This window comes from Poromitra crassiceps (assembly GCF_964638095.1).
Source record: "Poromitra crassiceps genome assembly, chromosome: 18".
Lineage (NCBI taxonomy): Eukaryota > Metazoa > Chordata > Actinopteri > Beryciformes > Melamphaidae > Poromitra > Poromitra crassiceps.
In genome coordinates, this window is record NC_139636.1 from 20,617,321 (window position 1) to 20,643,321 (window position 26,001).

Sequence of the window (26,001 nt, forward strand, 5' to 3'; positions counted from 1 at the left end):
GACGTAGCTGTTGTTGCAGCTGCCGTCGCTGAGGTTGCTGTAGCAATGGTGGCCGGAGCCATGCATCGAGCGTAGCAGTTTTTAAAGTGATTAAGGAACTGCTCCCTTCTCACAATGATTCGGGGGCAAAAGCCACAGTGATAATGACTGCTGGCCACACAGCCAAGGTGGCATTTATAGACATTAAATCCTAAAAGAAAGACAGAAAGTGATTCAGAAGATTCTAGAAACATACAAAAAAAACACTTTTGTAAATACATAATTATCAGTGATGCAAACACATTTCTATCTTGTGGCCATCCACAATGATACAGTAGGCTATTGATTTGAAGAAATAGTATACCATCTCTCACAGACACAAACAATCTCTGCATGGGGTGAGCCGGTTGCATCACGGCTGGTCTGACTGAACGGTCTAATGTGCTAACAAGTGTGCCAAAATGAAACTGGCTGCGCTTCCAGATGTTCTGTCACTTCAGCGTCTGGTGTGTTTGCACCTTTTCACATCCATTTTGAGCCACGCATGCATGCATGAGTTCAACTCCTTCCCGTTTGACCTGGCCTCACCAACCCTCCGCACCCTACAGTCTGCCTGCCTTTGATGAACTCATTGCAGACTTAAAATCAGCCCATGATTTTAAGTCAAGACTGGGGGCCCTATCTTCGCAAAAGCGGTAATTTAGTGTTTGCGCTCTTTAACGCCACGCGCAATGCAAATTGGGGGCGTGCACAAGCGCATGCCTGTTATTATTTTACTGGACATAGTGAGACATAGTGAGACATACTGCACATGCCACACCAGTCATTTCTGCACAGAATACGGGGGAGCACCTCTTACGCGCAAAAAAAAAAAGCACCTCTTACGCGCTAAATACCCCGCTGCGCTTGAGTGCACCATAATCTCTGTGCTGTGCAGCGCACTGCAGAGTAAAAATCCTTTTGGATATGTCATTACACACGGACGTGCCACGCCAGGACATCAAATTCTGTTGCTAAAATTGGGTATTAGCAGATAATTCAGTGAGGCAATCAACTATAACTCACTGAGAAACTTTTATCACATCGCAAAGAGGGAAATTAATTGAGAAAACTTGTTGGACAATGGACATAGGTTATTCACCTTCACCTATCCCATAGTCTCGCTAGCCAGCCTCCCCTCCCTACCGGGAGAGGAGTCTGGCACCGCAGGTCTCCATAGTGGGATTGCGATGGGTGGCCCTTAGCGGCAGTGCCCTTGGAAAATAGTTTCCAACAATCCAACTTGCCCTTTTCTGTGTGTAGCAACGCGCTAGCGTGTAGGTTTCTGCCGTTAGCTTGCTAGCTAGTTAGCGTTATTGTTTTCACTGAGGCGGCAGGGCACTATTTACAGCGACACACAGGGAGGAGGGAGCGGAAGCTGCCAGCGAGACTACCTATCCCATAACCCGGAGGGTCGTGGGCACCACAGACGATCTGTCAATAAGCTCTTATTTTTTAAGTATAATTAGTTCTCTTGTCATAGTCATACATGCATTAATTATTTTACTGCAAGAGATCCTGGAGGTAGTTTGTTTAAAGTACAGCAGTACCAAGGTAAAATGGGTTTTGAGATTAACATCTTTCAGTGAACATAGTTATGAAATTACCCCCAAAACACAATTGTCATTACTAAACCATGTTTGGTAGGCATGGATTTGCGATTAAAATAGCTATAATTCACCATTGTTAATCTCCTTCCTTACTCTAAAAATGGTAAACCCCAAACACCACATACGTATACGTTGCCATTCAAAAGTTAAGTTTTCACACAACTGGATGGCAGCCATCTTGGAATTCTGGGTCAAAATTATGTTAAACTGTCAGAATCAGATTCTTTGTGGTTGACTTACAACGAAAAGTGTCTTCATAAATGGTTCAAAAGTCAATTTTTCAAGATTGTACCAGTGGCCATCTTGGATTTGGCCATCTGGCAGAAAGTCCCAGGATGTTTGGGAGGGGCCTGGGGGCTATTTTAACAAAAGGCCCATAGAAGTCAAATTACTCCAAAAAATCTTAGCCAGAGAGTGGTCATGGAATTGAGGTTATAGCATCAGTTATCAGATACTGTGATTTCCTTCTCGCGTCATTAAATTCACCATTGATTAACAGTTTATGATGTTCTATATGGTATCATTGTAATCCTTGACCATAAAAACATAGGGATAGACATCAACTTTTCTGTGTTATCATGTGTGGTTCAGGAGATATGATGCAAACTACATAATTCGCTTATGGCGGAATTAAAATGGCCACTACGAGGCATTTTTGTGATGGCTTAATTTCTGAAGATTTACGGGGCCCCAAACTATATGCGTACCAAGTTTCATGCTTTTATGAAAAAGTGAACATGACTTTCACATAATCATCTGGACTAATACACAGAAATCAGGGTTTTGTCATTTATATGGGAGTAGGTTTGTTTACAGAGTGATAGCTATCCTTAAGCTACCAAATCGGCAGGGTTATCATACCAAAATATTAACTAGAGACATGTAGGAAGACAAAAATGACAAAATTGGGCAGTCACCTCAGGTGGTACCGATATGTCAAAATTTCAGCATTGGCCCATGGACCATAGACCCTTCTCATGGGGGCCATTTTGTGTCGAAAAGGCAGGATTAACACAGGTGCAAGCAAAACACTAATGAGGGTTTCAAACTTCCATGATTGGAATGTGGAAACCCTCATAAGTGTTTTGCTCGCACCTGTGTTTATTCTGCCTTTTCGACACAAAATGGCCCCCGTGAAAAGGGTCTATTACACAGCCTAGTGTCCTCTAGTAAGAGAGTGGCGTCAGTGGTGGACCAAAATGCAAGAATCATTAGCCAATGAACAGCCAGGAATGGGTCTCGCGCTACTTTTGCATGCTAAAATAAAGCAGATAATGTACAATTTGATTCATTTCAAGGGATGAAAAACCCTTTCAAATTACAACACTGTCTATTTTGATGCAACTCGACAGTGCTGCTTTTTTTACTGAAGAGTTCCACTTTCTACTTCCTGGAAAAAAACTGGTCCATTGGAGTGAATGGAGATGTCAGAACTCTTCTATTATACGGCTCTGACACAGCCTGGTTGAATGCTCGATTCTGATTGGTCAATCAGGGCATTCAGTGGTCTGTTATTTCTGGATAACACACCACTGTGAGGAGTATCAGACCGGTGACATGTACACAGGCCACGTCAGTCATATCAATGCGCACAAGGCATGGGAGTCCAGTCAATTTAACAAGCTCATTACGACACCCTGTGGCAAAAAAGTTTGTGTCATGATAATATGAATATGAAATATGATCGATGGACTTACCTCCATATTTTACAGCAGACGTCTGGTGGCTCTGCAGATGAGTTGCGAGGGCAGGGTACCCCCCTGTCCTGTGACAAAACGGACATTGGAAAGTGTCCAAGTCCAATCTTTTGAGCTCTGGGTGTGCTCCATCGGCGAATGTTGTGTTGTTGGTCTACAGGAGAATAAACATTCATTACAATTTTAGTGAGTTTGATATTAAACGTTCGAAAGCCACACACTATTAAATACACACTTCCCAGGCATTTTGCGGACCGACAAGCAAGCGGCTAGCTTTTTCCCCCATCCCGCTTCGCCAATGTGTGTCACTGTCAACCTGTGCAGCGCAGGTCTAGATTTTTTAGTAATACCGGTACAAAGAACGTATTTCGTGTAACGTTAAGACATGTTGGGATTTTTACGAGCATATTTTTAGCTGTGTAAATTCCAAACGTTTTCCAAAGTACTGTTAATTCCAAACCTTTTCCAGGGATTCGGAGGTTCTTCTTTTGGAATTGGAATTTTCAATGACATGCTGTCTTTTGAGAGAGGTAGCCGGAGCAGCCGTAGTTGCCGGAACCGTAGCTGTCGTCGAAGCGGTCAGCACTGTAGTTGCCGTTGCTGGAACTGGAGGAGACGTAGCTGTTGCTGCAGCTGCTGTTGTTGCAGCTGAGGTTGCTGTAGCAATGGTGGCCGGAGGCGGAGCCATGCATCGAGCGTGGCAGCTTTTAAAGTGATTAAGGAACAGCTCCCTTCTCACAATGATTCGGGGGCAAAAGCCACAGTGATAATGAGTGCTGGCCACACAGCCAAGGTGGCATTTATAGACATTAAATCCTAAAAGAAAGACAGAAAGTGATTTAGAAGATTCTAGAAACATACAAAACATTTTTTTTTGTAAATACATAATTATCAGTGTTGCAAACACATTTCTATCTTGTGGCCATCCACAATGATACAGTATGTAGGCTATTGATTTGAAGAAACAGTATACCATCTCTCACAGACATGAGAGAATGAGAAATAAACACAGGCTGTGTGGTGTGTGGGACACACATTGGTGAGTTAATGTTTTCATATTGCCTTCATGCAAGGAAAATACAGCCTGTGTATTTGATACTGAATCCAAGTGTATGAACTATGCACTATGTGTTTAATATCCAATCCAATCCTATCTTTTTTTCCCCTGATTCCCCACCCCCATTTTCTCCCCAATTGCACTTGGCCAATTTTCCCATCCAATCCTATCCTTAACAAACAACACTCCGCCGCCGTGCTCCGCAGCAATATTGTCCATTTTAAACCGGTCCACGGTGCAAAAGAGTTTGGGAACGCCTGCCTTAAGGAAGCATGGAGACCATTCAAAGTTCTGTAATTATGATGATGGCACAATTCAAACCGGATCAAAACTGTAACGTATCTCTCCGTTCACCACCATTCATATTCTTTCCCACGCTGGTACAGGGAGAAAAGCAGGAAGTGACATTCACTTTGCCTCTCTATGATAGATGGACTTACCTCCATATTTTACAGCAGACCTCTGGTGCCCCCCCTGCATATGAGCCACAAGGCCAGGGTACCCCCCTACCCTGTGACACAACGGACACTGGAAAGTGTCCAAGTCCAGTTTTTTGAGCTCTGGGCGTGCTCCATCTGGGAATGTAGTTCTGTTGGTCTACAGGAGAAGAACATATAATTACAATTTTAGTGAGTTTGAGAGACCACTTTGAGACCCACTGGTCTAAAGCACACAGAAGCCATTGAAAAGGTTTTATTTATTTTAAAGTCTTGGAACGGAGCATTCTAGTGCTGGGGTTTTCAAAGTGTGGGACTGTGGGCCTTCCCCCAGACAAAGTTTGGAAAAAGGTGCCCCCTCACTCAATTGCTGGAGGCCTATTGGATCATGATTGTGTTTTTTGATCCCATAGACACTCAACAATTGAGCCCTCCTTGAAGCCCCCCTGGGGAGGACCCGCCTCCCACTTTGAAAACCTCTGATGTTGTATTTAAGTATCTTTGCTACATTCATTGTGACACATCGAGCCACATTATGCAAATCGATGTATTTTCATAGTCGAAGACATCAACGTGAATCGCCCTACCCATAGTTTACCGTGTTATTATGACCCGTTACAATGGCTGCCACGAAAAAGGTCTATGTAGCTATGGCAGGTGTTGTGTCAAACTCTGTGTACCCCTACCGCTAAGGCTCAAAACTAACTACGGTATTTAGTGAGTTTTATCCGTAGAAAGAATTCTAGATGTGAAAGGCAACTTTCATGACTGTCTAGTTGTATTTTGAAGATGGCGGAACAGATTCCTAACCTGATGCTGTAATGCAGGATGTTTTGGAAGAGCAGTGCCTTTGGAGGTGCATTCTGAGGTTCTTCTTTTGGAGTTGTGTATAAAAACAATTTGTCTTTTGAACTTTGAAATAAATATTTTGGGGGCTATGGAAATATGATGGCCTGTTGATGGAGCTGTTGTCGTCGCTATAGTTGCCGGAGCGGTCGTCGTTGTCGGAACTGTTGGAGAGGTAGCCGTCGCGGCCGTAGTTGCCAGAACAGTAGCCGTCGTAGAAGCAGTCAACGCTGTAGTTGCCGTTGCCGGAACCGGAGGGGACGTAGCGGTCGTTGCAGGCGCCATCGCTGAGGTTGCTGCAGTAGCCATCTTCTTCAGGGCCGTGAATATAGTGTGGCAGTTTTTAAAGTGAGTATGGAACAGCTCCTTTCTCACTATGATCCGGTTGCAAAAGCCACAGTGATAATGACTGCTAGCCGCACAGGCAAGGTGGCATTTATAGACATTATATCCTAAAAGAAAGACAGAAAGTGATTTTGAAGATTCTAGAAATATACAAAAAAAATCTATTTTTGTAAATACATCATTTGAAAAAAGGTGTTTGTGAGAGATCATGTCACTGACAATAATATATTTTTCAGAACAGAGAGGGTCCATGCCTATATAACCTAAACTTTTGCAGAGTGGATGTGTGATAATCCTCAAATTGTGCTCTTAAACCCACATTTGGTTATTATTCCTGCATTAGTAACAGGTCAGAACATGAAGATAAATCTAATAAAGCTCACACAAACATCAAATGAGCCCACAATGTGTGAGCTAAAACTAATTGACATCACTTACCTCCATATTTTACAATAGACGTCCTCTGGTGGCCCTGTAAATGAGCCACAAGGACAGGGTACCCCCCTACCCTGTCACACAACGGACACTGGAAAGTGTCACAGTCCAACTTTTTGAGCTCTGGGCGTGCTCCATCTGGGAATGTAGTTCTGTTGGTCTACAGGAGAAGAACATGTCATTGCAAGTTTAGTGAGTTTGATATTGGAAATACTTAACTCCTCAAACAATGGACTGGACTGTATTAGCCTATTAGACATTTTCACCTCAACCATTTTGTGTAAAGACAGGGAAGTAACACGGGTGCAACCAAAACATTAATGAGGGTTTCCAACTTCCAATCCATTTAGAGTTACTAGGCTAAATTTTGGCGAGGGGAAAAAAGGGGTCCACTTTTTCACAGCCTGATGTTGGCAGGTGTGTGTGTGTGTGTGTGTGTGTGTGTGTGTGTGTGTGTGTGTGTGTGTGTGTGTGTGTGTGTGTGTGTGTGTGTGTGCGTGTGTGTGTTTTTAACCACTAGCCTGGGGGGAGGGGTGATTGTTGGTATCTGCAGTGGAAGTGGTCCCTCAGAAATTTGGTTTGGTACATAATGGTACTTGGTCTGAAAAGTTTGGGAACCCCTGATCTAATAACATATAAAAGGGCAAACCTACATAGCATTTTCGCATTTTCCCCAGACACCGTCGGCCTGACAGCATTCATATTTGGCACGGGTACCGGCAGAGGTGCCGAGCAGACGGTGACAGGGCCAGATTTTTTAATTAGGTAATTATGGACGGTAGGGTGTCCGGGTAGTGTAGCAGTAGATTCCCTGCCTACCAACACGAGGGTCGCAGGTTCGCACCCCCGTGTTACCTTCGGCTTGGTCGAGCGTCCATACAGGCACGATTTGCTGTGTCTGCGGGTGGGAAGCTGGATTAGGGGTATGTGTCCTGGTCACTGCACTAGTGCCTCCTCTGGTCAGTCAGGCAGAAGGGAACTGGTGGGAATAGCATGATCCTCCCACGTGCTATGTCCTGTCCAGTGAAGCTCCACACTGTCAGGTGAAAAGAAGTGGCTGGCATGGGGGCTGGCAAGCATGGTGCTAGTCTAGGGGCAGCAGGGGGAAAATTGGCTAAGTACAATTGGGGAGAAAATGGGGGAAAAATCTGAAAAAAATCTAAATAAATAATAAATAAACCTGACGATTAAATGGCCAAAAACAGCCAATTAGTCATAGCATTACCGACAGCAGCCAGCAGGTGACGCACACACAAATTACGATTAGTGATAGATAGCACTACCCACACCAGCCAGCAGGTGACACCACACACCCACCCACAGACCGACAGTGATTGCATGGACCAATGAGCACTATAGGGTTGCACACGATATGCCCAAATCATATTGCGATTGTACTGACAGATATTGCAATTGCGATATGATTTTAGTGGGAATGCTCATTTTTGCATTTCATTTTCTTACTCACACACCCCCACACAAATGTGTAAAATATGTTCATTAACCATTTTGTCGAAGTTTGGCATTCTCACCTGAGTTCTGTGTGCCATCTTTTCTTTTTCTGCATCCACAACGGCTGAGCGACCGGATGTTGCCTCTTCATTCTCTTCCTCTCTCTGAGCTCCAGTTGCCATCTTTTCTTTTTCTGCGTCAACAGCGGCTGAGTGATTGGATGGTGCCTCTTCATTCTCTTCCTCCATGTGAGCTCCGGCTGCCATCTTTTCTTTTTCTGCGTCAACAGCGGCTGAGCGACCAGATGATGCCTCTTCATTCTCTTCCTCCATGTGAGCTCCGGCTGCCATCTTTTCTTTTTCTGCGTCAACAGCGGCTGAGCGACCGGATGTTGCCTCTTCATTCTCTTCCTCCATGTGAGCTCCGGCTGCCATCTTTTCTTTTTCTGCGTCAACAGCGGCTGAGCAACCGGATGATGCCTCTTCAGTCTCTTCCTCCATGTGAGCTCCGGTTGCCATCTTTTCTTTTTCTGCGTCAACAGCGGCTGAGTGATCGGATGGTGCCTCCTCATTCTCTTCCTCCATGTGAGCTCCGGCTGCCATCTTTTCTTTTTCTGCATCAACAGCGGCTGAGCGACCGGATGATGCCTCTTCAGTCTCTTCCTCCATGTGAGCTCCGGTTGCCATCTTTTCTTTTTCTGCGTCAACAGCGGGTGAGTGATCGGATGGTGCCTCTTCAGTCTCTTCCTCCATGTGAGCTCCGGTTGCCATCTTTTCTTTTTCTGCGTCAACAGCGGCTGAGCGACCGGATGTTGCCTCTTCAGTATCTTCCTCCATGTGAGCTCCGGTTGCCATCTTTTCTTTTTCTGCGTCAACAGCGGGTGAGTGATCGGATGATGCCTCCTCATTCTCTTCCTCCATGTGAGCTCCGGTTGCCATCTTTTCTTTTTCTGCGTCAACAGCGGCTGAGCGACCGGATGATGCCTCTTCAGTCTCTTCCTCCATGTGAGCTCCGGTTGCCATCTTCTCTTTTTCTGCGTCAACAGCGGCTGAGCGACCGGATGATGCCTCTTCAGTCTCTTCCTCCATGTGAGCTCCGGTTGCCATCTTCTCTTTTTCTGCGTCAACAGCGGCTGAGCGACCGGATGATGCCTCTTCATTCTCTTCCTCTCTGTGAGCTCCGGCTGCCATCTTTTCTTTTTCTGTGTCAACAGTGGCTGAGCGACCGGATGGTGCTTCTTCCTCTCTGTCTAGTCTCTTCAATCTCTCCAATATTGGCTTCTCCTGCACTGATGAGGTTGTTAACAAGAATGATGGTGCTGTAGACACAGACAGTTCTGACGAGGAAGAAGAGAATGGTGCAGGTTCTGTGGGTACCGAGGGGAGCAATGGTTCTTCTCCCAGACCAGGCAGAGGAATGTTCCCTGCTGAATAAAGAGGCACTCCATCAGTGACGGACTCCGTCACTGATGTTAGATCCATGGGTTCACTAGATCCTTTGCACTGAAACACATAATAGGAACATATTTTAACATTTACTCAGCATTGAAAACATTAGCAAATTACATGCAGTAGCAACTCAAAAATGCAGGATTATTTTTTGCCATACTACTAATATGTAGCCCTCAGATGCTGTAGAAGCTAAGCCAATGCTTTTTAAGCATTTCTTGTTAATCTTCCTTGTTTCCATAACACATTTCCAGTAGCAAACAAACAACAAAACATGTAACTTAGGCACTGCAGCAATGATCAATTGCTCTTATGACATCACTGATGATGTCACAATGCCTGTGATGTCACAATGCCTATGACATCATCAGCGGGACAAAAATGTAAACTGGACAGAGAACATTGCCTACTTGCTCCCTTTTGTAGAGAGAGATAGATAGATAGATAGATAGATAGATAGATAGATAGATAAATAGATTCCTGTACTTTATTTCCACCCCCTCAAAATCCAAGCACTTCAAGGCATTGCTTCAAGGACCTTGTATGAACCCTGGTTATTGGATCCCACTGTTTTGTCTTGTTAAGACCCGCCTTACTCTTCCTGATTGGCTTACCCTGATATGCTTACCCTAAGCTTAACCAATCATCACTCCTCATGCCTAAACCAAACCAATCAGAGGCAGAGTAGGACGGGTTTTTACCAAGAAAAACAGTGGGATCCATATTATTATTATTATGGGACTCATCTTTCACGGTTTAACGATGATAATAATAGTTCACATTACCTCTTCTGTGAAGTTCGACTCCATGGCACGATGCTGGATGAAATCAGAGGCAATCTAGCACGGAAACTATGGGAGGTAACGTTACAGAAACTCCCGCCTCTGTCCCGCCTGTAAGGTTATCGGCGCTCCTACCTTTCAACTTTCTGTTTGCATGTAACGTTACATATCTGTTCCGCAGATATTTCCATTTTTGATGACAGACATTTTCATATTTTCCGAGTTTGTGCGATTTCTCGCCAGGAGTTAAACGCCCTTTCCGTCTTTATATTACATGTGGGTAATGACCATTGACTGTAAATATCTACTCGCACAAGCGTCCATTTTTGTAATTGGAGGAGCTGGAGCACAGGAGCATGCGCAGTATTGTTCTTCTCGTTTTATGGCGGATTGCATCTTTGACTTTGAAGGTACCATACCGCCACCTACTGTACCGGAGTATTATCTTGGTAATATATTTTATATTAGTCAAACCATTATTTAAGTGAAGTGTTTGCCATTGAATCTCCCATCTGCTCATCATTCAAACTTGTAAGAGACATCAGGCACGCATCATGCTGTGCTAGCCCCGTCAGAACGCTTTCGGCAAGCTAAATAGTTCTGACGGGGCTAGCATCATGCGAGACTTGAGCAGAAGAACGCGAGATTTCTGTGGCGGTAGCCAAGGAAACGGTGAAGAGTTTTTGAACCATGGATTTACCTCAGCCGATCAGAAAACGTTTAGGAGATTTCTCACGAAATGTATTTATTGACCACAGTCGTACCCAACTAACCCCGGAAGACCATGCCGTACACGGTGACGGTGAGGGGAAAAAACAGTTGTGGACGTGAGTGTACGAGCTAGCATTTATTAAGCTAGCCAACACTAGGCGTCAGTGTTTACTTTCTTTCTTTACTTCCTATATATTTTACAACGGTAGCCGTAACTTAGCGTTACATTTTTGCTTTAACCACATTTCCCTTTTTGCACATCTTTGTTTTCAGACAGAAAGGTTGTGTCCAGTCTCACACTCCAGATGTCTCTGTACTTCAACATGTGGTTCTTCCCCTTGTGGTGGATCAGCGAAGTCGTGATGCTGGACCTTAAGGTACACACACACACACACACACACACACGTCACACACACACACACCACACACCACACCACACACCAGTGACACCACACACCCCACACACACACACACACACACACACACACACACACACACACACACACACACACACACACACAGGTGTGAACCACCATTCATATTATTAAGTCTTGGAGTGGCAGAGAACAGAGGTCAGTTCACCGAACCATGGGTGTATTACTGAACCCCATAAAGCTTAATCTAGGCAACACCTCAGTTTCGCCTAACCAATAAAAACAAAGATTTAGGAAGGAAATAACTACATCCCCAAATTACAGTAATTGAAAACGTATTTGGTCATAAACAGACAGTACACATCGGCAGAGTATAACCATTCTGACTGATCCTAAATTCTCACTAGCAAGGAAGAGGGAGAGTCAAAGAGAGACAATCAGTTGTATAATACAAGAGGCTGCATGTATATTTTATGTATTTTCTGATTACATGTCTTGTGTTATTGTTGTGATTTCCACCAGTATCCTGCCCTGCCAGACTACTACAAGTTCATCCTCATAACTGTTCTCATCTTGATGACTCTGATTGAGCCCATTCGACTCTACCTTGGCTATGTTGGGAACCTGCAAGAAAAGGTAGCATAAGCATACATGGACACACAAACACAAAAATAAACATGCATTATTTATCGGGTGTGTACAGCTGATGTGGGAGGGGTCAGCAGAACACACGAAACCCATAGACAACAATGGTTTCTCTAACAGGACGTGAAAACTAGAATAGACGTTTTGCTCTCCTTATTTTCTGCCTCTATTTGTTGAAGGTCCCCGAGTTGGCTGGTTTCTGGCTGCTGAGCATCCTCCTGCAGTTCCCACTGATCCTTTTCCAGCTTTTCAATGAAACCATTATCATACTGCCCATGGAGAGGGCAGTTCACATAGTTCTCGCAATGTTCGTACTCACACAGGTAAGATTGCTTTCCACGGTCCACCTGAAAGTTGAGTGTTGGTAGTTCTACACTTTCCAGTCTGAGCATTACACATAACTGAGATTATCTTTCCAGTTTATTGTTTGCTGATTCTCGTTCTTTATTCATTCTCTATCCTGTTTCTTCCTCCTTAAATCACCCAGGCTCTCTCTGGTTTTTCGGCATTGCGAGAGATGGTCAGACACACAGGAAGCCAATTCCATCTTCGACAGTTTGACTGAAGTCTGAAACTCTTACCCTGATTGCCTTGTTCGCCACCTGTCTGCAAAAGCATTGTTTCATCCTTTAAGTTCAGTAAATGGGGCACTTTCTTTTCCACAATGACTTCAAAGAGCCTTTGTAAAAAGTTTGCACATATTTATTTTTGTATTTTATTGACATTTTGGACAACATGTTTGCAGTTTTTATAGTGTCAATAAATGAATTGTATATAGCATTCTGCCTGTCTCATCTACAGTATTACTATCTGTCAGTTAACATAATGAAGGTGTTTGTAGGTATACTCTGAGAGTTCAAGTATGAGGGTTTGTCAAAAGACTCGATTTTACCATGATTTATATCACAGCCAATTGACTGTAACTTTTATGAATCTACAGGGATATAGGATATTGCACAGTATAATTTATCTAAGTTCCATCATGGTCACATTGCTTATTTCATTATTGATTAATCTGTCAATTATTTTCTCGACTAATCGATTAGTCGTTTGGTCTATAAGATGTCACAAAATTGTGAAAAATGTCTTTTTCCCAAAACCAACATCCAGAACCCAACCCAAAGCTAATCAATTTACTGTCATAGAAGACTAAAGAAACCAGAAAATATTCACATTTACGAAGCTGGAGTGAGAGATTTTTCTTTTCTTAAAAATTATTTAACGAAATTAACGATTCATTATAAAAAAAATAGATGGCGATTAAATTTCTGTCGTTTGACTAATCGATTAATCAACTAATCGTTGCAGCTCTTCCACAGAGGTTCATATTCCTGACCAGAGAAAATGAGAGAATGAAAATGTATTTATAATTGTCAGCTGTCAGACATTGTGCCCTACAGTGGGGCAGATTGTGACAGCCTTTTGACCGTTGGCTCCTCTGGAGTCCTACTTGGTTGGCTTTCTCTCCCAGGGTGAGAGAGTGTGCTGTCCTTAGCCAGAGTGAGCCTCTGAGGCCGACTGACAGTGTGGTAACAGGAAGGTGGAGGGCCTGTCTGGGTGAGGCCTGTAGTCCTGGACAATGGAGGTAATACAGCCAATTCCTTCTTCTCTTCCACGGTCTCCTCGCTCGCTCTGAGGAAATTTAGGAGGGGAGCGGGCATTGAAGAACATTGGCTACAATACCATAAAATAGGTAGGATACATATTAATAATACTGAAGATCATGGATTAATCAGGATAATTCCAGATTTTTGAGTAAAGTTTGCAAAATGTGCTCTAAATTAAATGCATCTCACAATTTCTTGTACCTTTGGTTGTAGCTTGCACTCCCAGCTGTCACAGTATCTCCCAGCTCTTGCCCGAATGTTGGCTCCATCTGTTTCACCCTCTTATGTCTCATCCTTTGAACTGCGATACCAGCCTGGCCATTCAACAAACTGAGAGAGAGAAAGGGTGTGTGAGAGACCGGGGTGTGGGGTTGATCAGTGGCCAAGAGAAAGTATGGTAGTGACATACTCAACATAGTTATCAGTGATAAAAAAAAATACAAAAACCTTTTTCCTCTAGGGTCTGTGCCCCTCAGTCCACGCAGGAATGAGTTGGCATCTGGTTCAGTTTGTAGTGGGTGGTCAGGGGTGAGATCTCTGTGGTCCTGCTCACTGAGAGGCAGACCTCTCAATGACACAACTAGATAAATGACAAAATCAGGTGAAAAAGAAGATGAATCGAGCTCAGCTAACGGTGCAGTATATGCACTATATATATTTGTTTTTTTGTTTTTATTTGTCAAAAAGGAAACAAGCTTTCTAATTGATATGGACATTTTCCTCAACTCTATTCCTCATCATCATTACAGTACATATCTCATGTAAGTATGTCATTGTGTATATGGGCGTGCAACCTTCCATGGCATCTCCTTCCTGTTCCTGGTGCCGCTGTTTGCTTTTGAGAGTGCCTGTGTGTGAGGTGGAGGACGAGTCCTCGGGCGCAAAGTAGCGTGCCGAGAGCCGGGAACTTGAAGCATTTCTGTGAAGCTGCTGGGCATCGGACTGGCCGAGGTAGACGTTTGATATGAGGCACTTTGTTGGAACAATCTCTGGAACCACCTTGAAGTAGATGCCCGATGGAGACCTGCTGCCACATGAGAAACATAGTATTTCTTTTACATTCATTTTACACAGCTGGAAATGCTTCATATTTATCATCTGGCACAATTACAACATTACAACACAATTGTCCACATATTAGGGGGCTGCCATATCGTATCACTATCGATGTATCGTTACAATTCATTATATTGTCAAAAATTAATATTGTGATATTGTAATAATGGCAATATTCCGACTTGTTGATGTAATGATGTCACACCATTACATTACATAACGGTGTGAGGTACGCCCACCAACAACAAGCATGGCTGAAAGCAGCAGTGGAGGAGTTAATTCCAAAAAGGGGAGTGACTTCAGTAGTGCAGAAGTGGTTTGGTCACAAAAGAGCATGTACAACAAACCATGGTCATATTTGAAGGCAAACTGTTAACTTTATGCAGACATAGAAAACTATATTACTTATTATTTTGTTGCAATTGTATGTTCTCATATTGAATATATGTTTTCAAGAATATCGTTATCGCAGAAATACCCTGAAAATCGCCCACCCCTACCACATATTAGGATGGAAATATCAAAATAAGAGCTATTCTTAAACTATTAAACCCCCCCGGGCCCCCACTCTTCCCATGTGTTTATCAATAATGATCAGATTTACTGTGATTTTTACCTGTGGGTTGATGTAAGTGAAGCTGGTAGCCTACCTGAAAGAGAGATTATACATTTCACTACAAGAGAGCTACTGAAAAATAATGAAAAGTTTGACTTTGTAATATAAATCAAATTAAGGATCATGTCTAGAACAACATGCAGACCAACCTTTGAAGCTTTTACGGGAGACAAAGGGCTGTACGGGCTGCTGCTGCTCCATGACGTGTGGCCGAGGTGGAAGCAGGGCGCTCAAGTGCAGCAGCTGAGTTGAACATTTACCCTTTGCCATCTCCTCTGGTTCCTCTGTGAAGGCCAAAGCCAAACTTATACTGTATCATACTACTAGACCTCACCTCATGAATAGACCCCTGAGTGTTGGTCTAATGTAGTGGACAATCAAGTACTTGTATTTTATCAGTCCCTACCATGCCTCCTCTGTATTTGCAAGCTATCTCTAGAAAGACTGACTTTGCTAAATGTACAGTACCTGAATGAGGGGACACAGTTGCATATGTGCTGAGCTGTGGATACACTTTGGCCCTGCGATGAAGGTATTCGGCCCTCATAGCTTCCAGGCATTCATTCTAAAACACAGAAAACATCATGCATGGGCGGATAACGGCACCATCAATCAAAATCAACATCCAACAGGTTGAATTACAAATGTGTTTCCGTTTGGGGAACTGACCGTTTTGTCAGTGATTGGTCATTTTCAGATTCTCATTAGATGGATCATTACTTCCTCAGTACACTTTTAGCAGTCATCATTACCTTGACAGGCTCACCGCCCTGCCACGGGGTCACACGACCGATCCCACTCAGGTGAGTGGCTGGACAAGAGATAACGGGTTGTCTGACCAGGCTATTCACCTTCAAAACAAAGCAAAGATTAAACAGGATCTTATGACATCTTCGCAATACTTTGTCTAATTTTTCTCTCTTTTGGCAGGCTCCCTCTTGTCTTTTTATCACTCTCGACTTCATACCTGCTCTCTCTTATCTCTCACCACAGTCCTCTCCCGGAGCCTCACTTTAACCATGTTCTCACAGGGCAGGTCCGGCTCCTGCGAAGACCATTCACTGATCAGTCTTGTTCAAAGTTCATAATTAGTCAATCATTCAATTGTCCGTGCTGGTAGAATGTGTGAGTCTCTTACAATAGTTTTGATGCTACTGTGCTGCAGAAGCTTGGGCTCTGCGCTGTTCTGCCCCCTCTCCTGCCGCAGCCTGTTCCTGTCCTTACGACTCCTCAGGGGTTTCTTCTTCTTCTTCTTCACGGGAGTTTGCTGTGGAGGAGAGCAGTAGCATGTGTGGGACACTCACAGGGGAAGACATGATTGACTGTAACTGAGTTTCATACTATCACTTGATCCAAATGGGTACTGTATATTAATCTTGCATAGAAAATAAACTGCTATTGTATTGAAATCCTATATGCCTTGGGACAGTAGGTCTCTATCCATATACCTGTGGATGGACAGCCTCTGGTTGGTTCAGTAAATGTGCTGGTAGTCCATCAGAATCTGTACTGTTTGAACCACTGGTGCTGTGAAGGCAGAAAAGAAATGTTCACGGTCCAGTTGAATGAGAGCCTAAATTGACATATCAGTCTCAGTGAGCTTGGTGTGTGTGCGCACATAACCAACTGACTGTGAGTCCCGAGTGGTAGCGAGTATAAAGGCCCGATAACCAGCGCTGCCAAGGGAGCTTAGCTCTCTTGGCATAGTGGTTAGCGCATGCGCTTTGGAAGCGGGAGGTTGGTGGATAGAATCCCGCTCCACCCCTGGGTACGCCATTAACATGGGTTGCTGCCAGTGCTGTCAACAAGGTCAAGGTTACATGCACATGTGTTTCATGGTAAATGAGAAAAGCGGTCACTCAGTAAAATGCAGATCTTCGCCAGGCACCGCTACACCTAACCATGGCCAAACCGGAGTCAAGAGTCAGACGGATAACACACACACTTACGCGCGCGCACACACACACACACACACGCACGCACGCACGCACACACACACACACACACACACACACACACACACACACACACACACACACACACACACACACACACACACACACACAACAGAACACAATCACATGATCTCCAGGTGGAGATAATAACAGGAGAAATCCTTTGTTACCTGGTTTCCAGGTCGGAGACAGAGATGTTGCAGTCAGTGCCCAGCTCTTTTCCCATCCTCTGTCTGACCTCCTGTCTCAGCAATGCTGCCAGCTCAGTCAGACAGTAAGCAGTCTGATTGTGAATGCAAACACACAGAAGAAAGGAACATCATAACACAAATGCACGGTACCCATTGAATCACAGGTAAACCCAGAAGTTCAAAATTCAAGCCTTCAAAAGCAACACGGTATATTTTTGGCCGTGTGATTTCTCCTTATCAGTCACCTTAGTTGGATCAGGGTCACAGTAGTCCAGCAGGGTGTCACAAAAGCAATAGCCCAGGGACTTCAGGTCCCGCGTGGTAAAGTGAGTCCCTCTCCTGTTACCTGGAATCCACACAAATGTTCTTAATAACAGGGACAAACACAGGCACAGATACACACATATTAGACACGAAGAGTAACCTCACCCAGAGTGGAGCCTCCAAAGGTGGACTCCATAGTGTAGCTGTTTCTGATGCCAAGTCTCCACATGGCGATTCGGCCCGTTCCCTCTTTGCTCTTCTGCACCCGGAACTTGCAGCTCCGGAAGGAGAACTGAGGAATGGTTTTCACAGAAAAGACACGACATGAGTATACTGCATACTTTACATGTATTACTTTACTTGACATGAGTACTGTATACTTTACTGAGCAATGCAAACACCGGCTCTGATACATAATGACGATGAAGGAGACACATGAGTAAACATGGCATCAATATACACCAGAGGTTTCTAACCAGTGTATTGAGCTATTAGTGACCATGACCTGGGTTTGAGGAGCACATAAAATGCTCTGCCCTTTCCCCATATGGCCTTTATTATTATTTATTTATTATTATTCTGATATTACAGTTCCCATTGTATTGCCTCAGACAGCCAAGTTAAACTAGTAAACCCGATATATTTAAGCTGGTGATAGTCTGCACTCTAGCATCAACCTTACCAACATAGCATATGAATCCAAAGAACTTTTAAACTGCTTTTGTTAACATCTGTCTCCATCCACACACCTCAATGCTCTAAAGGTCAGCCGGTAAGAATCTGTGTGGTAACTACTTTTTTAAGTACATTTCAGTAACGTAGCTAGCTAAATAAGACTGTGAGAGTGAACATAGACCAATAACAATTAATTATGTGTATGGTTGTGATGATGCGAATTTGATCATTTGCTGTTTGAAAATATGTTACAGTAGGTCCATAAAAGGCTGAAAGAGAATGAATATATCACATGAACTTGTACTCCTCAAAAGTCAGCAGAAATGTTAGACACCCTGATTTATGCGAACTGTTGAAAGAAGCATGACAGCGACTCTACCTTGTCATTGGCGTTTTTGCTCATCATTAGCGGGAAGACTCTCTCATGAAGCTGTGGCGCAGCATCACCACGGTTGTTACAGCCGTACATGAAGACGTTGTTTTTACGGCTGTGGCCATGAAAGTCACAGTAAAGGACCACATCCCTCTCTGCCATCAGTCTGGGGGAAATATGGAATAACAGGGCAAGAGAGTTGACTTGGGTTGAGAGTTTCTCAGCGTTTTCCACTACCAACACTTTATGGAGAAAGGGAGACCGCTTGTGGAAGTGTGTTCAGTGTTAGGCTACAATGAAAGCATAGTGGATACAATGCAGGATATAAATGACTTCGGATTAAGTTAATTTACAGCTAAGCTACACTCGAGAGAAATATAGTTTTGGTAACTGAGGCCGGAGATATACCGTACTTGCTTTTAACTACGTCTTTGTGTGTGCATGAAACCTGCCTCATCATGTATCCTGTGTCCAATTGGAGCGTTCGTTGTGTATGTACTCATAAATTAATGCTATGCTAATGCAAACGCGTGGTTAAAAAAGAAAGTATATCCTCCGGCCTAAAACTACATCAAAAAGGCCTTCACACAACCTGCAAGAGTACGATTGATTAGGATATTAAGAAAATGTGTCTTTGTTGAAATTAAATGCAATGAACGTTCACTATGTTCACCTTTTCACCATGTTGCGGGTGTGCCAGACACAGGGAAAGGAATCCCTGAGCATGGTCCTGTAGTTCCTGTTGAGGTCCCTGCCGGCCAGAGAGCAGCGGTAATTCCCCACCACCACACCGTCTGGGTTCAGCATTGGCACCACCTGCAGGACCAGAGAGGGAATACAACAGAAAGAAGGGAGAAAAGTTGCTGTTACAGTACTATCAAAAACAGGTAGTAGAATGCATTTTTTTGTTCCAATCAGGAAACAAACTTCTTGGTAGATAGAAATAATTGATGTAGATTCACATCAAGTAGATTCACAGTCACCGCATAGAGATATAATGTCCCATCACCTTAAAAACAAAAGTGTCCCTGAGTAGCTGGGCGTCGTCCGAGTCCCCGAGTAGGAAGTCCAGGAATCCCTCCATCATCCAGGAGCCGTTGGTTTCCCCGGGGTGCACCCGGGCCGTTACCACCACCGCCTTCCTGGTCCTTCCCAACGCCCGGCCGTCGCCCGGGGACGACACCGTCAACACGTACACGTTGTTCCCGGCGAGGCTGCGGCACAACACTCGCAGTTTACAGTAGGCTGCGACCGCGGGGTCGGCGGTGGCACGGCTGAGGTAGCGCTGCAGGTGGGAGTAGGTGTAGGGGTAGCAGTGGGCCAGGTAGCAGGTGTCCGAGTCGTAAGGGAACTGGCAAGTCCAGGTGAGCGAGTACAAGGTGACGGTGTTGTTGTCCTGTTTAGCCTGATTGGAGACAGAGATGAAGGTCTTAGAGAGAGAGAGAGCTTACCTCTGCCTTTGTAAGGCCACTTGAGACTGGACATAACGTTCAAGAGCCACCCACCTGATTGCAGTTCCTGTAATATCTGATATTGGATCCGATGCGGTGCCACCCAACACCTTTCTCTTCAGAGGCCCTCTCAGAGTAGAGGAGCGGCCTCATGCCCAGAGAATACAGACTGTGGGCTTTCATCAAGTTGATGATGGTGAAGCGGTAGGTCACTCCAGCCTTCATGTTCCTGACCCTGAAGTAAAACCACTGCTTGTGCTTGTTAGTGTACAGGTCTGAACGCAGGGTGAGCTCATAGTCGTGGACGCCCCTGGGTAGGGGTAGGCAGGGAAATGGGTAGAGAGAAAGAGAGACAGTAATTTAGACCTAGCACAGCGATGAAAATAAGATGGTTGAAAATCTGAAACAACAAATAAGGAGTTTAGGCTACATAAACTCACACTTGCACTGCTTTCTGCAGGTTCCCACTCTCAAAGCGGGACTCAAAGTCAATGATGGGGTCCCTCTGCTGTATACTGAAGGGGATGGCAGTCTTAATGGGCGCCCTGCTTCCTCCGACACGAGAGCAGGTGAAGTAAGCTCTCTTAGTGACTTAATAGGTGATAGAGAACAATGGGGGGAAAGGGTGAATATTAAACATAACCAGTTAAGCTAATGAGATTGTTAAGTAAGCTAATTAATACTATTTGCTAATTAGCCCATACATCTATGACATAACTGTATGTGCTAATTAGCAAATAGTATTAATTTTCTCAAGTACCCCATGTAGCACCTCCACATACCCCTAGGAGTACCAGTGATCTGTGAACATACTGTACAGTACTTGTCTTCATATCTAGGCCAGGGTATATGCAGGAAACCTGAATTTAAATTTTATACCTTTTAAAAGCTTTTTTAAGACCTTTTCAATATATTTTAAGACCCCAACGCCACTTTCGTCACATCAGTGATAGGAATGGAAATCACAAGTTTCATCACGATACGATATATAGATTATTTGGACAATGATACGATATTGGCTGATATCACAAAGGGTCTGCGATCGATATGATCCATATGCTCATTTAACACAATCAGCTACAAATATGTATACCTGATCAAATGTTGATTAGGACTTTTTAATACTTTTTAAGGGCCTTAATTTTCCCTAAATTGATGTATCAACTTTTAATGCTTTTCAATACCCTGATAGAACACATTGGTGGCATTAATATGAACGCCTGTATCTTACTCTGATTCACGCCTTTATTACATCCAGACTTGACTACTGTAATGCCCTTCTCCATGGTTTACCCAGTCATACTGTAGGTACAGAGATTACAGTATGATCACATTTCGGCTGCAAGAGTCCTCTGCCACACACGGTCCTAGGAACACATCACCCCCACCTTTCAGAAATCGCATTGGCTCCCCATTAAATACTGAATCCATTTCAAAGTACTCCTCCTATTTTATATATCTCTCCATCCATGGCTTGGCACCTCCCTAGTCCCTACCTATCAAATCTTCTCGTTCACTACATTCCTCTGACAACCATCTACTCTTCCTAACCTCTGGAATGCCCTTCCTCAAGATCTGCACCAATGTGCATCAGTAAATTATTTTAAGTCAAACTGAAAACCCACTTGTTTAATCTAGCTTTTACTTGTGTCTCGTAATGTGTATTGTTTGCTTTTATTCTTTTATGGGTACATTTATTGTAATGCTGCTGCTGCTGCTGTTGTTGTTGTTGTTGTTGTTGTGGCTCTATTCTTTGTATTAATTGTTTTATTCTGACCTGTAAAGTGTCCTTGTTGACTTGAAAGGTGCTCACAAATAAAACATCATTATCATCATCATTATTATTATTGTTGTTGTTATTATTATTATTATTACTATTATTATTATTATTACTATTATTAGTGGCTTCAAGAAAATCTGTTTTTACTCATTTTTAGCTGCAAGGTTGTTCTTGAATTACTGTGTTTTGCATAATAATATTGTGTCTACACATCAAGCAGACAGACACACACACACACACACACACACACACACACACACACACACACACACACACACACACACACACACACAGACAGACAGACAGACAGACAGACAGACAGACAGACAGACAGACAGACAGACAGACAGACAGGTGCATACTATGACCCATGGTAGTAATAAATTAAAATGTACCATGGTCAATGCAGTATACCACATTCCCCCTCTCCTCTCCGACTGGCATGGGTGCCCTCTCATGTCCTGTGTGCTGGTAGAAAGGCTCTGGGTCCGGTGGGTCCCACTCTACAACACAGAAAAACAACCAACAGTTCAGCTAGGTGTGAAACGGAGCAACAAAACCATAGCCTAGGTAAACCCAGCCCCCACGTGACCTGCTCTCTCAGTTCCCAGTCACTAGTGACTGAGAACAGGTCTGAGAGCAGGTCACTGGGGGCTGGGTTTACCCAGGCTAACAAAACCATGTGGGGATACTATTGCAACTGTGTTTTGATTCATTGTGTTCCATGTAGCTCGGTTATCATCCCAATAAATACTAGCAATACGACAACAGGGGGGTTATATGAGCTCACTTATTTAGTATTTGCCAGGAACATTTTCTCTGTGTTATTTCTAGACTCAGTAGCCATATATATATATATATATATACAGTATATATATATATATATATATATAACATTATATATTACGTCAAAATAAGGTGGATATATATATATATATATATATCCACCTTATTTCGACGTAATATATAACGTAATATATATATATATATATAACATTATATATTACGTCGAAATAAGGTGGATATATATCCACCTTATTTCGACGTAATATATACAGTAACGTAATCTAGTTCTCTCTAGCTCTAGTTCTATTCTTTCTATTGTGATTTCTACCTAACCCAGCACCCCTAAAAGTGATGTGTGTATTTTTCACATCCTATGCCTCTTAATAACATGCCTGCTTAAATAAAGGTTCAATACATTTTGTTTAAGTACCTATGTGATGGATGATGTCGTCGATGACCTCACATTCTATGGGCCAGCGGGGGCAGGAGACAGAGGAGATGGTAAACAGGTCTAGAGGCTCCCTGAGGCTGAAGATGGGTCGGCTGCCATTAAAGTCTATCACCAGCTGCCTGGTCCGCAGAGCCTGGCTCAGGTCTGTGGAGACTGAGTGGGAACATAAAACAAACACTTCAAAACATACAAATAACAGAAGAAGACTGGAAGGAAATGTGTTTGTTGCAGGCTACTACAACAAATTCAAGAGCCTGGAAGGAGTTTGGTTGGAAAGGTTTAGTGCGTTTCTTTATTACTCCTAAATTAACAGCATGGCACACAGAGGCAGGGCCTTTGTTGGAGGCAATGTGGGACCTTGATGGCTGACCATTTCCATATCTTCTGGGTATGCCCGAAAATACATTCATACTGGGAAGAGGTGGCAGCTGAGATCAAAAAGATAATGGCAGTGGAACTAGAACATTCATTCCTTACACTATACCTGGGGAAAATGCCAGATGTTCTCCTACATAAAGATAAATATTTAATGAAGATCCTCTTAACAAGTAGTAGGAAAGCTATAACCCGTAAATGGTTACAAGTTGACCCTCCAACAAGGGACCAGTGGCTGGGAATTATAGTTGAAATTTATAAGATGGAGTTACTCACCTTTAAAGTAAGGCTTAAGCCCGACAAATGTTTTGAGTATTGGGAAAAATGGATCATGTATGCATGCATGCCCTTGACAAATGTATGATGATGTATATGAAAATGTACCAAATACTATGTGAAAAAACAAACTGATATGACATTGTAACGCCCATGACGAACCGTTAACATTCAATAAAAAAAGAGTATAAAAAACAACAACACTTTAAATAAACTGTAAAAAAAAGAAAGAAAAAAAAGTTCTTCCATGCTCTTGACCAGAGGTTTTCAAAGTGGGAGGCGGGCCTCCCCAGGGAAGCTCCAAAAGCAGTTTCAGGGGAGGTTCAGTGAATAGAAGTGAAAAAATATTACTTTATTAGTTATCAAAAGGAGATCACATAGAATAGCCTAAATGTGTGTGATTTGGTTAAAGATAGCTAAGAGATACAGTAGTTTCTGTGAATTTTACTGTTTTTCCCACACTCCCAGAGGTAGAAACTAATAAATGCCATCAGACAGACACTTTTCTATGAATTTGGTGTAGTCTGAAGTATGTCAATACTGGCTCAATATCTTGGCTCAATTGTTGAGTGTCTATGGGATCAAATAACATAATCATGATCCAATAGGCTTCCAGGAATTGAGTGAGGGGGGCGCCTTTTTCCTATAGCTTTGTCTGGGGGGAGGCCCACAGTCCCAGACTTTGAAAACACCTACTCTTGACCTTTCCATTAGTACACTATAATGGCTATAGCCTACATTTCCCATCAGGTCAATTTACTTAATCCCAGTAAATCCACCTCTAATTGACAACCCATTTTCCAAGGGATTATGTTGAACCTGATCGCTTTAACTCATTTACAAAGCAGCTTTTGTTTAATTTATTATGCTCTATCTCATGGTGAATCGTCTTGTTGTTTACATTCAATGTTTACCACCCACTTCTCCATTGTATTCATTCTACCATAACCCATAATTTCAAATTCACAAGTATTAGCTACTCACGCAAGATGTGCTTAGATTCTTACTCGCTGTCAAACATGACTTAATTTCAACACTATTAATCAAATACCATAAATAAATATCAAATGCAACCTATGTGAAAATGTCTTACATTTTCTTCTGCCTGCCAAATCCTGCTCCTCTTCCTCAGTGTTGGAGTCATTGGTGTCAGGATGGTCCACTGGGTAAACATTCCTCCAATTCCCGATGGCAGAAACACTGCCATTGTGGGTGTTTTCTCTGCCTGAGTGGAAAAACTTGAGTCAATTACAGACCCTGTTTGATCCTAATTTCTAAACCAAAATTAGTCAAAACTGTATTGGCTAGACCAGGCAGTGCGCCTGAGGCACACCAAAGGGCAAGAAGAAAAAAAATCTCAGGGCTATATATCCATACAAAATATCCTAACATGTATCACTCTTATCCACTCTTATCCACATTTGCTAAACAACTATCACTCATGAAATATTTATTCACAAAATAATTCAGGAATTATTTTGAAACTGTGTGTGTGTGTGTGTGTGTGTGTGTGTGTGTGTGTGTGTGTGTGTGTGTGTTTGTTTGTTTGTTTGTTTCTCCCCTCACTATTTATTTTTGTTATCCTTGAAAGATGTTTTTAAGGTACATAATTTTTCCACTGTATTGGAAAATTAGCATAAAAGTACTGATATAATTTGGTTTAAAAAAATCGCTCAACTTTTTGTCCAATTTTATTGTCACAAAATCCCAAGGCACACTGTCCTGGACTTGCCTCAAGGGCCTAGGCACACCATTTGGAAACCACTGGGACAACCGTCTTGTAACCCTCAACCCTAGCCCGCTTCGGAACTGTTTTTCGGGCTACCTCAACCCCTGGTCTGTGATCATGTTCGCATACTGTAGTCCAAAACCACACCATTGCTCTCTCAGAAAATTTTGCGTGAATGCACAAAGTAATTGTGGTAGCTGGACTGGTAATGCTATTCAGATTCGTCGAACCAAAACTCACATGTGAAGTGTTGAAGGTGGTACAAGATGAATCTCTCATATGAATCTTCAGTTGTCCTCTTAAAATGAAACGGAAATCAAATGTAAATTGTTTCACTTCACACCATAGATTAAATTCAACCCAACCATTGCCATTCAATATGCATTCATTCATTCAATATATTATAATGTACACAAACGTTACTGTTACTAATACTGACCAGAATGTCCGTCTTCAGTGCAGGAGACATCCCTGCTTTGATATCTCCATTCAAGTTTCAATGTATTTAGCTACCCATTAGCTTCTTCACTCGGCTAATGCTAGCGAGCTCCTGTTTTCT

The 26,001-nt window shown here is 43.1% G+C and overlaps 3 protein-coding genes across 5 annotated transcripts; 1 reads left to right on the top strand and 2 right to left on the bottom strand.

The window, feature by feature from the left end:
* Positions 1–4,060: 4,060 nt before the first annotated feature.
* LOC310793006 (uncharacterized protein) lies at positions 4,061–10,154 on the bottom strand (the record flags this gene model as incomplete). The annotated part of the gene is made up of 6 exons (XM_083654758.1): positions 4,061–4,141; positions 4,893–4,979; positions 5,912–6,117; positions 6,449–6,605; positions 7,978–9,399; positions 10,131–10,154. The coding sequence occupies 6 exons, from the start codon at positions 10,152–10,154 to the stop codon at positions 4,061–4,063; spliced, it is 1,977 nt and encodes a 658-aa protein (XP_083510884.1).
* A 24-nt stretch (positions 10,155–10,178) lies between these two features.
* tmem17 (transmembrane protein 17) lies at positions 10,179–12,530 on the top strand. Of its 3 annotated transcripts, none has more exons than XM_083654288.1 (5): positions 10,179–10,205; positions 11,112–11,215; positions 11,735–11,848; positions 12,037–12,180; positions 12,345–12,530. In XM_083654288.1, the coding sequence occupies exons 1-5, from the start codon at positions 10,199–10,201 to the stop codon at positions 12,420–12,422; spliced, it is 447 nt and encodes a 148-aa protein (XP_083510414.1). In that variant the 5' UTR covers positions 10,179–10,198; the 3' UTR covers positions 12,423–12,530. The 3 variants fall into 3 exon arrangements, with proteins under 3 accessions (XP_083510414.1, XP_083510412.1, XP_083510413.1); XM_083654286.1 differs by lacking the exon at positions 10,179–10,205 and adding an exon at positions 10,806–10,929; XM_083654287.1 differs by lacking the exon at positions 10,179–10,205 and adding an exon at positions 10,822–10,954.
* Positions 12,531–13,180: 650 nt separating this feature from the next.
* agbl2 (AGBL carboxypeptidase 2) lies at positions 13,181–25,911 on the bottom strand (the record flags this gene model as incomplete). Its single annotated transcript, XM_083654759.1, has 24 exons — positions 13,181–13,188; positions 13,308–13,489; positions 13,666–13,794; positions 13,912–14,044; positions 14,259–14,488; positions 15,282–15,420; positions 15,605–15,701; positions 15,889–15,987; positions 16,104–16,181; positions 16,275–16,403; positions 16,585–16,663; positions 17,262–17,374; positions 17,528–17,628; positions 17,712–17,838; positions 18,601–18,760; positions 19,268–19,410; positions 19,604–19,999; positions 20,100–20,355; positions 20,486–20,636; positions 22,221–22,328; positions 23,042–23,215; positions 24,807–24,938; positions 25,683–25,740; positions 25,882–25,911. The coding sequence occupies 24 exons, from the start codon at positions 25,909–25,911 to the stop codon at positions 13,181–13,183; spliced, it is 3,252 nt and encodes a 1,083-aa protein (XP_083510885.1).
* Between the last annotated feature and the right edge of the window lie 90 nt (positions 25,912–26,001).